The 12,780-nt window shown below is 47.9% G+C and overlaps 2 protein-coding genes across 3 annotated transcripts in view; one reads left to right on the forward strand and one right to left on the reverse strand.

Annotated features, from left to right (window-relative positions):
* LOC128895187 (protein yellow-like) overlaps positions 1-12,780 on the forward strand; it is a 34,690-nt gene that overhangs the window by 3,388 nt on the left and 18,522 nt on the right. Inside the window, exons 3-6 of one of the 2 annotated variants that reach the window (XR_008461725.1) lie at positions 2,798-2,940; positions 3,127-3,471; positions 3,726-3,975; positions 4,171-5,421. Coding sequence is in view for 1 of the 2 variants with exons in the window: in XM_054157558.1 (XP_054013533.1) it covers positions 2,798-2,940; positions 3,127-3,471; positions 3,726-3,975; positions 4,171-5,111 (1,679 nt within the window). In the remaining variant the exon portion in view is untranslated. Of the gene's footprint in view, positions 1-2,797; positions 2,941-3,126; positions 3,472-3,725; positions 3,976-4,170; positions 5,731-12,780 lie in introns of those variants that run through there. The other variant, XM_054157558.1, reaches the window with a different exon arrangement.
* LOC128895172 (uncharacterized) overlaps positions 5,746-12,780 on the reverse strand; it is a 9,038-nt gene continuing 2,003 nt past the window's right edge. The window contains exons 4-7 of the mRNA XM_054157511.1: positions 12,087-12,565; positions 11,140-12,031; positions 8,444-10,893; positions 5,746-8,349 (exon numbers count right to left, since the gene is read on the reverse strand). Of these exons, the coding sequence (XP_054013486.1) occupies positions 5,761-8,349; positions 8,444-10,893; positions 11,140-12,031; positions 12,087-12,565 (6,410 nt within the window). The 3' untranslated portion in view covers positions 5,746-5,760. The remainder of the gene's footprint in view (positions 8,350-8,443; positions 10,894-11,139; positions 12,032-12,086; positions 12,566-12,780) is intronic.

The following is a 12,780-nucleotide window of genomic DNA, read 5'->3' on the forward strand; positions in this document are numbered from 1 at the left end:
ATCGACGCATTCTATCTTAATCCGTTGGAATTCGATGTTGCGTGAAAGTTTTTTTTTTTTAGTATTACAAGCTTTACAGGGAGACTCGAAAGATTTGCTTCGTCGTTGTTTATTTCATCGTATATAATTGTCGCGTTGATTTTCTTGAATCTTTAGGGATACAGGAATAAGAAATTCGTGGAGTTCTGATTGTCTTAATTTTAAAGAGGCGGACCCAACCGGGATTCGAACACCAGGGCTCTCTGTGTGGCATTCGGCTACGCTACGCACTGCTCCACCGTCCGATCCCGCATATATTTACAACAAGTTATCTAGTTCTTTATCTATCGTCCTCTTGGTCGCGATTTAAAGCGAACGATAAAAAATCTCGCGTGTCAGGATAATAGGCGGCTCCCTCTTCCTTGGTATCACGAGCACGAAACGGGGCTCCCATGAACAGGCCGCCAATGACCTATACCACAGCCTCGTAACACGGACGAGAGGGAAAATCTTCTCCGAGAGAAGGGATTCGCCATTCTCTCCTTTCGTAGTACACCTAGACACACTTATGACCCGGATAGTGAATATGGCAGTCGGGTAACATCCACGGGCTCATCTCGCGCGAACACCTTTACGTGGCCATCGTCATTCGCGTGTTTGTCGCCACCAATTCCTGGACTTTGTGTCCTGGAAATTCTCGTTACCTCCGTACAGTGCGTGTCTTTTTTTTTTTTTTCTCTCCTGCGTGAAAAGCCTCCGGGAGAGTCAGTGGGTCACCTCGAGGAACGGTTCGCTCGTCTTCGGAATCTTCCAGGTATTCGCGAACGGAAATCGAGTGTGAATTCGACGTTGGGTCTGATAAGAAATATTTGTCTTGCGATGTTCGCGAGTCGGTACATTCCAAGTCGAATATATGGCAGGAATAAACTGTTGCAAAAAGTAACAGTAAGAAATGAATTTTTCATTAACGTTAGTTGATTGATAAATTCGTTGCTACAAAGTTGTGCAATCGGCTCGAAAGGAGATCACGATTCGAAACCTGTTGCGAGCGCTATTATCAAATTCGACCGACTGGTCGTTTGAATTGAACACGTTCGCACCGGCGTGTACCACCGGTGGCTCACGCTCGCGTGTCTAACGGATGGCGCGTACCACCGTGCCGCCCCACGACGAGAGACACACAGTGGATTTCGATTAAACGAGTGCGGATTTTTATGCATTTTTAAGAAATTCTAACGTAAAAAACTATAAAATGCGATAGTGTACATAAATATTGAAAGTAAAGTTCGTATCATTATATTTGGAGAGTAAAATAAATTCTTATTTAGGTTCAATTATTGTAGAGGTGCATTTATACAAATTTTATTTTCCACGAAGATTTAGATCTACCGCATTTTCATACGTCATTAGCTCGAACCAATGATATAGTTTCGCACGAACTTCTCAGGCGAAAGTGTTCACGTCGTTCGTCACCTTGAAAGCTATCAAACTGCAGATTCATCTTGGGATTATAGATGCATTCGCTTTCGTTTTAACTTCACCGACTTCCTGAACGCTTCAGATACTATACAGCATTCATTACGCGTTATTACGGTTTCTCGTACGCAATTACACAACTTCGACGCGACTTACGCTCGGTGTAGCTTACGACACGTACGTCCAAGGAGCGTTTAATTCGCGTTTCAATTTTAAACGAAATTATGGAGCAAACGTTTCCATTTCCGTTTCACGTGTACCACTCGAACGTGGAATGTCGCGCGAGTCTCGTAGCAATTAAATCCTAAATTAAACTTCGAGTTCCATATTTCGTTCTCTCGCTACTTCGTTGAAAGGTCGATTAAATATAAATGAAAGAACAAAGGTGCCCGAAGAAGCGCAGCTTATCTATTTAGAATGAGCGGTCGATCAGGATTTTGCGCCAGCGACGCGGTATTTAAACCGCAAACTCGAACGAGAAAGAGCGCGCTAGCGCGGAGGCGCATCGATAGGAAAGTAACGATAATTGTAAAGGCTTGTCACGATATCGCCAAGTATGGAACACTCTTACCATTCCCTGGTCTTGCATCGCTGACTCTCGTGGACTCGATTCCGTTAAAAACCATCGTTGCGAATATTGTATCATCAATCTAACAAATTGATTACACCATGCGAATCCAACGAGTTAATCTCTTCAGACCTACTGTACTTTATGTTAAATCCTTACTTGCAGTGTGCTGAATTGAACGATAAGTTTAATATTTTCAAATAAATATAGAGAGATTAATTAGTATAGAATTAATATAGAGAGATTTCTTTGATAAACATGAAAGGTAGAAATATTTATGGAACTGATTGTATATTAAGGCGAACGGTGGAGCAGCGCGTAGCGTAGCCGACTACCACGCAGAGAACCCGGGTTCGAATCCCGGTCGACCATTTCCAGTTTTTCTTTCAGGTTTGGCTGCTAAAAAGTATCCGAAAGCCTCTCTTTATAGCTTAAAGATACGAAGAAATCTGAAAAATTAAGATGATAAGAATGACCAAAGACCAAAGAATGTTATATGTAAAAAAGAAGAATTTCACGATAAGTGCAATATGGATAAAAAGAAAGAGTGACAACATTATAAAAACTACCTGCATTCTTGAATATGCACTCGATTATCGCGCAACGTTGCATAACGATTATCAAATTCGCGTACGCTCGAGGGAGAACTATCACGCGCGCCTACGCGGTCACGATAACCAGGTCGGCGTGAACTTCGTTGAGAAATCGGTCAACGAAGGTCGTCGTCGAGGCATTATTGCATACACGCATCGGAATCTCTCCTTTCTTTCTCAGGTATGGCGAACGTCGTGCCGTGGCTGCTGTCGATGTGCCTTCTCGGTGTTCAGGAGTTCGCGAGCCAGCCTGGAACCACCAATGCGCTTTCACGTGATCTTGAGGGAACGGGTCAGAGAGGTCTATCTTCAGGAATTCGTTCGGTACGAACGACTCTTCTCCCGTACGCTAATCTCTCGATAGTTTAGAGTAACTTCGGCGTAGCACAAGTACATTCTTGTTACGTTAATTCTGTTCTATTCTTTCTTAAATTTCTTAAATAGCGATATCTTTACGCCACGAGCGTGTGTTCGTCGTCAAATGATCACTATACTTTTCAACTCCACCAGTCCTTACGAAATTACAAGACTTTGATATCGAGTCACGACGAGCTTCCTGGACACATAAACTGTCCAGGCCACATAGACACCCCTGCGACTGACGAAAATTCAGTGGATAGATTGCCCACGACTCCGGAGTACAACAACCACCTTTACGGCTCGACGCCAGACTCGAGCGATTACTTTGCTCGATCCTTCGAGAGGGTCAGAGCTCGCTCGAGGCCGTCCGGAAGGAACCTGAACCTATTTAAGACGGACTCCATTACGGTGAACCAGCTCGAGTCCCACGGGTTCAATTACGATCCGGGCCGAGGTCACGTAGAGGACGATTACGTTGGTCCTGCCATGGAACTCGTAAGTTTCTCAAAGAAGGATGCTGAAAAATGGACACTTTTTGGACATGGTTGTCCTTAGCCTCTTCCCCAATGATTTTCCACGAAGGCACGTCGATGCATTTTCGATAACTTTCCCATCGTCAAACTTTTCGTTTCCAAAAACGCCATTTTCCAAACGTTTCCCTTTCTCTTCTTTGTTATATAAACGATCTCAACTATAAAAAAAAATACTATAAAAAAAGAATTAGTCTAATGATTGCACCGACGCGATAGGTATACGCCTGGTCCACCGTCGATTTTACGTACGACAGCATCGAGGCACGGGATTCGGCCATCTACGACGGAGACTTCGTCGCCGAGAACAATCTGCCGCTTGGTCTCGACATCTGGAGAGACAAGGTTTTCATCACGCTCCCGAAATGGAAGAACGGTATCCCAGCGACGTTGGCCACTGTGCCGAAGCCCTCCAAGACGAAGAGCCCGAAGTTGAAGCCTTATCCCGACTGGGGATGGCATCGAACAGGTTGGTCCAGAGTTTTTGCATTCTCTTCCGAAACTGTCTCGAGTCGTTTCTCTTTCGACGTCCTCTCGCGATACTTTCTCACGTTCTGCCACTTTCGTCGCACCGAGCCCGATGTTTCACCGCGTGACCTTGATCTATCTCCACGGCGGCCGTCTTTATTCCTTAGAGCAACTCAGAAGAACGTCTTCTTTCCAGACAATTGCGAAGGCCTAACGTCCGTCTTCAGGGTCGAAGTAGACGAGTGCGATCGTCTGTGGGTCCTGGACTCCGGGAAAGTGGACATAGCGAGCGGTGGCAAGAAAGTTTGTCCCCCAGCGATCTTCGTCTTCGACTTAACCACCGACAGCCTCGTCAGGAAGTACGTACTCCCGGATGACCAAGTGAAAGAGGACTCCCTGTACACGAACATCGTGGTGGACATCAGGAACGAGGACTGCGAGTCAGCGATAGCCTACGCGTCGGACGTGTTCAGGTACGGACTGGTGGTGTACGATTTCCTCAAGGACTCCTCGTTCAGGGTCCAGCACCACTTTTTCTTCCCCGATCCTCTGGCGTCCAAGTACGAGCTCCACGGAGTGAAGTTCCAATGGACGGACGGGATCTTCGGGCTGGCGTTGAGCCCTGTGGACATCCACGACGACAGGACGTTGTTCTTCCATCCCATGTCCAGCTTCAGGGAGTTTGCCGTGTCCACGTCCGTCTTCAGGGACAAGAGGACAGCGGAACAGAGCACGGACTACTTCATGCCGATCGGTAGACCAAGAGCCAAGGACTACGGGCACTCGTCCGGATCTGTCGTGGACAGAAACGGTGTCATGTTCTTCAACATGGTCACCCGGGACTCCGTCTGGTGCTGGGACACCAGGAAGGAGTACATCCCACAAAATCTCGGGGTGATAGGCACCAGCAACTTGTCGTTGGTGTTCCCGAACGACATCAAAGTCGATCACGATTACGAACAGAACGTCTGGATCATCTCGAACAGGCTGGCCATGTACCTTTACGAGAAGATCGACAACAGCAAGATCAATTACAGGGTGTTCAAGGCGAACGTGAAGGAGGCCGTCAAGGACACCGTCTGCGACCCTGGCTACGCCGTGCCTGGACCGGAGCACGGCTACGACGAGACTTGTTGAACGTCGTTCCGAACGAGAGCTTAGATTCGAGAAAAGACTTGCAAGGAGTACGTGGAAAGCATCAGATATACAGTGGAGCTCGTTAATCCGGGACCTGGTACTTAAACTCCATTCTCAAAATTGATTACTCACGCTGAACCTTCGGTCTGTTTTATCATCATTTATTTCAATCCTTTGTGCGCGCAGCTGACAAAATACCAACACTTCATCGCTAAAGATCTCCGATTTCCTTTCGATGTAACTTACAACACGACTGACAAATGTAAACAAAACAAAAGTATAAAGGTGTAAAATATATTTTTTATTAGTTGTAACTTAAACGGTGTTCGTACATTTTCGAACCGATAAGAAAATTTACAATCCGACTAAATATTTCTTATGCGTTCTATAAACGCTACCGAAAAAAAGGAACATGGAGTAATTTTTATCAACATAAGGAACGAAATAAACTTTCAGTCTCTTCACGAACAACAAATAAACGGTACAAACTGTAAATACAAATTCAAATTCGAACATCAAATGTAGTACATTTTTTGAAAACACCGTTCCAACGGAACTCGCTCTACAAAACGCTACAAAGAGAAAGAACGAAAAATAGAAAAATAACTTGAAAATACGAGACGCGAGCGGCGAAGTTTATCGGGCGCGTTCAAGCGTCTTCGTCGGATAGGTTCGAGGCGATCGAGAACTCCTCCATAGCGGAAACAAAATCAGCGAACGAGACCGAGTTCTGCGTCGTCTCGGAAAACGCTGTGTAAGCCGAATCGAAGCTGTCCATTTCTTCCAGAGTGGTCTCGAAACGTATACTGGAATTCGACGCGACGTTTTCACCGGTCTTTTCAGTTTCTTTAACGCTTCCAGCCGACTTCTCAGCTTCCTCGGCGTTCAGTCCAGGCGAAACACATTCCTCCTTACCTGAGCCCTCGTCGTAAATCTTCTTAATTAATCGATACTTTTCAGAGAGTCCGACTTCATCTTCGACTAGAGATTCCAACGAGCTGGATCGATCGACTTCCGTGAATCGAAACGTCGCGATTTCTCGTTCAGCTGACTGCAAGTCTGAGTGTTCTTTCTGTTCTTTCCGAGTGGTTTCCAAATCTATAGAAGAATCTGATTCGACAATTCCAGTAGACTTAGCTTCCACTCTTTCTTCGACGATCATTGTAGTTTGAGATATTACATCTGTCGCATCAGAGTCCTCTTCTCTATCTAGCCCCTCCACGTTTAACTGATTTCCTCCAGGTGATCCAACTCGATCGTCTTCCATCAGATCGACCTCTTCGACTCGAGGCGTCGAAATTTCTCGGTCGGTCGACCGCAGGTCTATCAGCTCATCTTCTTCGAGCTCAATGATAGACAATCGAGTGTTCGTGGCGATCGCGCTGGATTCCTTGACGGTACTCGAGTCATTGTCGCTCGTTTGAACCTCGATTGGGAACAGACATCGCTGCTGACGATCTCGTTCGCGCGAGAGTACCACGGACCGAGCTTCTTCTCGCGTTCCTTCGACGCCTCGATTCGACGGTACCGTTTCCATCATTTCTGCGACGCGGTCCCTCATATTCAGCACGGTTCTCTCGACCTCTTCCCTCAACTCCTCCATAATAATACCTTCCATCCCATTCAACGAAGCTTCCGAACATATTTTCTCGATGGTCGAGTTTAGAACCGATCGCAGATGTTCCTCGATCGCACCGGAAGTATCGACGTTCTCGAAGACGCTGGTATCCGGATCCACGCGGCTCTCCCGCCTGATCTTCTCGGCAAGCTCCGCTTTCTCCAGAAGCGTCGACGTCGACGTGGACACCGCGTGAACGTCGAACGGCTTCAGCATCGACGTCGCTCTGGAGATCCGCGACAGAGAGTAAATCTTCTGAAAGAAGTACCGAGTGTAGAAATATACCACCATTAACCAGAACGAGAAGAGGATTTGCAAAGACAGTTCGTCTTTCAACTCGGCGACGTCGTGCCCCGAGACGACCTCGTTCTCTTCTTCGACGGTGTCTTCGAGTCCTATCATGGCGAGGCCCTCTTCGATATCTTCGTCTTCGAGGAATTCTTCGCTCCTTCCCGTCGCTTTAGTTCTAACGATCTCTTCGGCTTCTTCGATTTCGATACCTTCTTCGACAATCTCTGGTTTGATACTCCCTTCGCTTTGCTTTTCTTTCGTTCTATTTTCAGCTTCTCCGATTGTAGTAAAATATTCTTCACCTTCTTTGATAGTGCATTCATCTAACATTATATCAATATTCTCGTCGAGATCGTCAGGTATAATACTTGCTTCGTTGTTCTCTATGTTTTTCTCGATTCTTCCTACTGTATGTTTCAAAGTAATACCTTCTTCATCTCTAGAAGCCTCGTCAGTTCTTTCAAAGTCGATTTCTCCCTCTTCAGTTTCTTTAATTTCAATACTCCTTTCGAGATCTTCAGGTATAATACTTCCCAATCTACCTCTATCTTCCGAACTAGCCCCTTCTTCCTCTCTGGGAGTCTCACCAACCTTTTCAACGTCCTCTTCGCTCGACTCTTCTGCCCTTTTTATCTCGAAAGTCTCGTTCAAGCCTCCCCTCGGCGGAGCCCTACAAGTTTCCCTCCATTGCAAGCTATCCACAGGGAACTCCTCGATGGTCGAATCGGGTCTCGAATTAAGCGACACGTGCGTCAAGGTGTCGCTCTCAGACCTGAAATCGTCGAACGAGTCCTCGCTACCCGACAAATCTCGCCCGTCGTCATTAATATTCATTAGTCGCATGGATTCCATCATCGACAGCATAATTTCTTCCAAACTCTTCTCTTCTTTCTCTTTGCGTGTTTCTAAGGACTCTTCGTCTTCGTTCTTCTCCTCGTTCGCGTCTCCTCTTTCGCGCCTCTCCAGCACCTCTGTCAAACGCGAAAAGCTCATCCTAACAGAATCCACTCTCGAAACCAGCACTCGAGGACTACTGTTCCTGGTGTCCGCCATGCCAGGAATCAAGTCGGACATCTTGATCACGACAGGAAACCTGATATCCGTGCAGACGTTTTCCTCGATGATCCTCAGCATTTGCTCCCTTGAATATTCTTCTTCGTCTGCGACATCCTTCGACCGGGAGACCTGGTTTCGCGGGTCTTCGATCTCGCCGGCGTCCAGAATTTCCCGAAGAAGCTCGAACTCCATGGTGGCGATCGCATCCAGGTCGAGTCCAGTGATATTCAAACCTCCGAGGACTTCCGTTATGGAGGACAGAACCTCGTTCATCTGTGTTGAAGAAATTACGTCAAAAGTAACGAAAAATAAACGATTACATATTTCAAAGACTGTGGAGGAAGAACATAGAAATCTGTTAGCATACTTGAACAACCCGGCCACGACCAGCATCGTCCTCGACGTCCTCCGTCGCGGACCCGTCAGGCAGGATGTCGCCGCCGATGGTGACGATGCAGAGATCACGATTCGCGTCCTGGGACTCGCGAATGGCGGCCACGATCGCTTGCTCGAGTTGGTCTCCTTGCTCGAACAGCTCTTCGACCAAGACGTCGTCGTTCCTTGATCGGTAAACGAGCTCGTCTACGGACGAGTCCAAGTGGCTGCCATGCAGAACGTCCTCCATGGTCACGGTGTCCGCGGGAAAGTCCAGAAGCGAGTCCATAGACTTGTACGAGAACGCGTTGTGAACCATTCTGGCGGTTCTGTCGTCGACGATGTCCATTTGCCGACTCCTCTTCCCCTGGGCGATCGGGTTGGTTAAAACGACGCCGTGCGGAAGGCGATTCACGTCGATGTTTCTGATGAAGTCTGTCAGGTCTGGAGATGTCCTATTCCAGTTTGCGTTTCGAGTCTCTGACCTCTGGGGTTCGTCCTCGCAGGTTTCAGGGTGATTTCGCGTGTCTCCTTCAACGTACACGGCTTCAGGTTCTTCGACAACCTGCTCCTCGGGTTCGTCGATCCGTGGTACAGCTCGCTCTTCGTCTTCGACGTTTGTACTCTCCTCCAGCACTGTCTGGATCTCCTCTCTGTGGTCAACCGTACTCGAAGAGCAGGAGGAGGCAAGGTCCTCGTTCGCGGATGGCTTCAGCATCAGTAACTCCGTGTGTTGCGGCCCGGGGATCGCGAACTCGACGTTCACGCGTTGCTGAGACTCGACAGTAGCAGGTATAGAACGAACCGTTTCGTCCCTCACGTCCTCTTTGGCAAGCGTCCTCTCCAGATCGCGGCCCTTTTGCGTCCCCTCCAGCCTCTTGCTGGAGCTCACCGAAAGGTTCTCCTCGACGACCAACTTCTTGGGCTTGCTGTACTTCGTGTACTGCCTTCTGCCGTCCGGCTCTGCCGGCTTGCTCTTCTTGCTCTCTTGTTTCGCCTGGGTGACGTGCAGCCTGTCGAAGTTGTCCAGCAATCTGTCCGTGACTCTGTTGATCTTCGCCATCCTCGCGGAGCGATACCTCACGTTGGAAAAACTGCAGGGTCTAGCAGTGATCGAAGGCTGCCCGCCGTCCTCGGGCCACGAAGATGGATTGGTCTCGGTGGCGGTATCGATCAACAAATTTTCTTTGTTCGTGTAATCGTCGAACAACTTGCTGTTCTGTGCGCGAGGCTGACTCTCCGCGATTCTGCGGGAGGAAAGCTTCTTCTTCTCCAGTTCCTCCTTGTCCCTCAGCAGAGTGACCTCGTTGTAGGCCTTCAAGGCCCTCATCTCTCTGCTCTCCGTGTCATCCATCCCCGATTTCGTTTTGGATGTCCTGGAACTGTTGGACGCCTTGCTCGTCGAACGTTTGTACTCGAACGACTCCGTCTTCTTGCCAGAAGGAATCTTCGATGACGCAACGACGTCGCGAGCCTCCTTTTTGAACTCCTTCGGGTAAACAGGAGGTTTTCTACGGTACACCATCGTTTCGATATCCGACTGGCGAGCCACCTGCGCCAACGGTACCGTCCCGAACGTGTCGACCTTGGGTTTCGTCGAGGATTTTCGGTTCTCATCCCTCTTTCTGGTGTCGCCGTGTTTTGCCTCGAGTTTATTCATGGGGCACTCGCAAACGCTATTACTGGACGGAGATTTCGTTGGGTCGATCTTCTTCTTGGCGTCTTTAGGCCCCGGTTTCGCCATTTTGTGTCGCGCGAACGCGACGGGGGACTTTGGGCGATTGTTCGTGACCATAAAACGCGTGTCTGTTTTCCTTGCGCGGAGTCTTATACCGCACGGAGAGGTGCTTCTGCTTTGCTCGCTCAGATGTTTGCGTTTGAAGTACGCTCTTCTGCGTCTCTTTCCCTCCGAGAGACTAGATCTGGAGCTACTAGGCTGGAGCTCCTTGTCTGTTTGCGTGTGAACGTTGGAGGTCTTCGTCGAATCGACGAAATCGGATATCGGAACCTTCTTTGATTCTCGAGGTTGGTAGGCTACGGGAGGATCGTCCGCTTGAGCCTCGCGAGAGATCAAGGGGTCCAACTTCGAAGCACCTTCTAGCTTCTCGGAATCGTCGTTCAGGAGATGAATCGTACCCAAGTCCTGCAATAGTGGAACGATGTCCTGTTTCGAATACGAAGCCCTGTGCAACGTTTCGAGGTTGGTGTGATCGTCGAAGACGTTCCATTCCTTCTTCTCCAATTGTCGAAGAAGACTCTGAACTTCCGAATTGTTGGCGAAATCCTTCTCGTAGCAGCCATCGAAAACCATCATAGAGTCCTTGTAGAACCTCGGGATGTTCGTGTCTCCGAAGGAGTGTTCGGGTAAGTTCAGCTTTGAGTCGTTTTTGTTAGTCGACGGCGTGTCGGGGTGCAAGGTGGTCTTCTGCGTGGTGTCTACGCCTGCGTGAATAAATCATAGGTAATATTTAGGGTTAAACTTTACTTTGGGGCACCGAAAATTATGAACTCTTTTGTGCACCATTTAGTAGTTTTTGATGCAAGATTACGAAAATGCAAGTTAACTCGTTTCAAGTAGTAAACGGATACTTGAAAGACGCAAGATAATTCCCGTGATATTTTTCGCTTTATCGCGATATAGATATATTCGTACACGACGTAACTTTGATTAAACTTGAAGTAACCTACCCTTATCCGTAGGAGATTTGTGTACACCATCGTCGTCAGCTTTGACTTCTGATACAGCCGTCCTCGATGTTTCCAGGTTCGTCGCGGATAAATCCTTCACGATCTCCGAAAGATCCTGTACATCGATCACCGCGTTACGATGATCAGAATAGGGTTCTAAGAGGTTTGGATCATCTTGAATCTGTTTTACTCTCTGGACGGACATCTCCTTCGCGAGTAGGTTCTCCAGATCGTCCACCTTGATACTTTTAAATAGCTCCAGGTTTTTCTGGAGCAAGGTGCTCGTTTCAGGGTAGCTGCTGCTCACCATGAAGTCTGTCTTCACATTGGTGACACTGCAGGTGTACACGGACGAATGATCGAATGCCTTTGGGCAATCCATGGAATTATCCTCAGAGTTCCCAGCTCCGCCAGGGATGTCTACGTTCTTCTTCGGCGTGGAAGTTCTTAATGTGGCGTCCTTGACCTCGCAACAAGCTATCTGATCGGTCGCTGTGCAATTGCAATTGAAGAGAGCTTGCAGCTTCACGGGACTGCAGCTTTCCTGCATGCTTCTTCTGGTCTGTCTCGTCGAACTCAGCCTCGAAGACTCTTTCCTCTTCTGGTAAGGCGTGCAAGTTTTGAGGTCCTTCGCGTAACAGGAGTACATCTTCATTTGCTTCGTCCTACTCGTGTTCAATGTCCCTGTTCCTTCTCTCTTTCTTCTCAACAGTGGTGGCTCCGATGTCGCCTTCGCTTTTGCGAGAACTTTGTTCTCGGATCTCCGCGAAGCTTCGGCTTCTGTAGCTTCGAATGGATTTGCTACTTCTGGGATTTCGATTTCTGGATTTTCAGTAGGCGGAAATAAAAGCTCCGGCTCGGCAGGGTGTTCGTTCGTGGATTCCACCTTGTCCTGGTTGAAAAGAATATTTAATATTCGATAAGCCTGAAGTAAATATTACACCTACCAAATCTATATTCCTCTTTCCAACTTCAGCATCGGTGCTCGGTCGTTGGTATTCGTTGTTCGCGTTGAAGAGTCGCTCCAAGTCGTGGTTACTGTGCCCCATTAAGGGCACCAAGGATTCATCGTCCAATTCTGTCAACCTTCTACGCTCTGCTCTTTGTCTCACCCTGATACGTGCTTCCGCGATGTCGTGCTCGCTCAACCCGAGAAGCTTCATAGTTTTCTGGACCGGGGACAGAGCGGGGTCGTCGATGATATGGGAAATCGTGTCCTGCGTGTCGTACGATTCGAAGCTCTCGCAAGTCAACAAGGTGGTCAACGATCTGGTCCTGTACTTGGAGTCCTCGAGCTTCGCGTAGAGACGGCTGGTGAGCAAATTAGTGTCGCTACGCATGGATCTCTTTAGCTTCCGCAGCTTCTCGAGATGACGCAGTTGCAGGAACAGGCAGGAGTTTGTGTACCAGTTGTAACCAGCCAAAACTGGGGAGAATAGAATTTTGCTACGTTCATTTACAGAACAATCGCTGCTTAAACGGTACTTTTAACACCTTTGAACAATATGTATTCATATGAAAAAAAAAAATTACTTTTTATATTAGAATAACTAATTCAAATTTCGCGCGCTTTCCAAAGTCTATCTAATCGCCCTCTGTCGGTGAATGTACCGAACTAATTTTAGGAGTTTGGTCAGCGCC

Source organism: Hylaeus anthracinus, unplaced genomic scaffold (genome assembly GCF_026225885.1).
Source record: "Hylaeus anthracinus isolate JK02 unplaced genomic scaffold, UHH_iyHylAnth1.0_haploid 4, whole genome shotgun sequence".
NCBI classification, from domain to species: domain Eukaryota; kingdom Metazoa; phylum Arthropoda; class Insecta; order Hymenoptera; family Colletidae; genus Hylaeus; species Hylaeus anthracinus.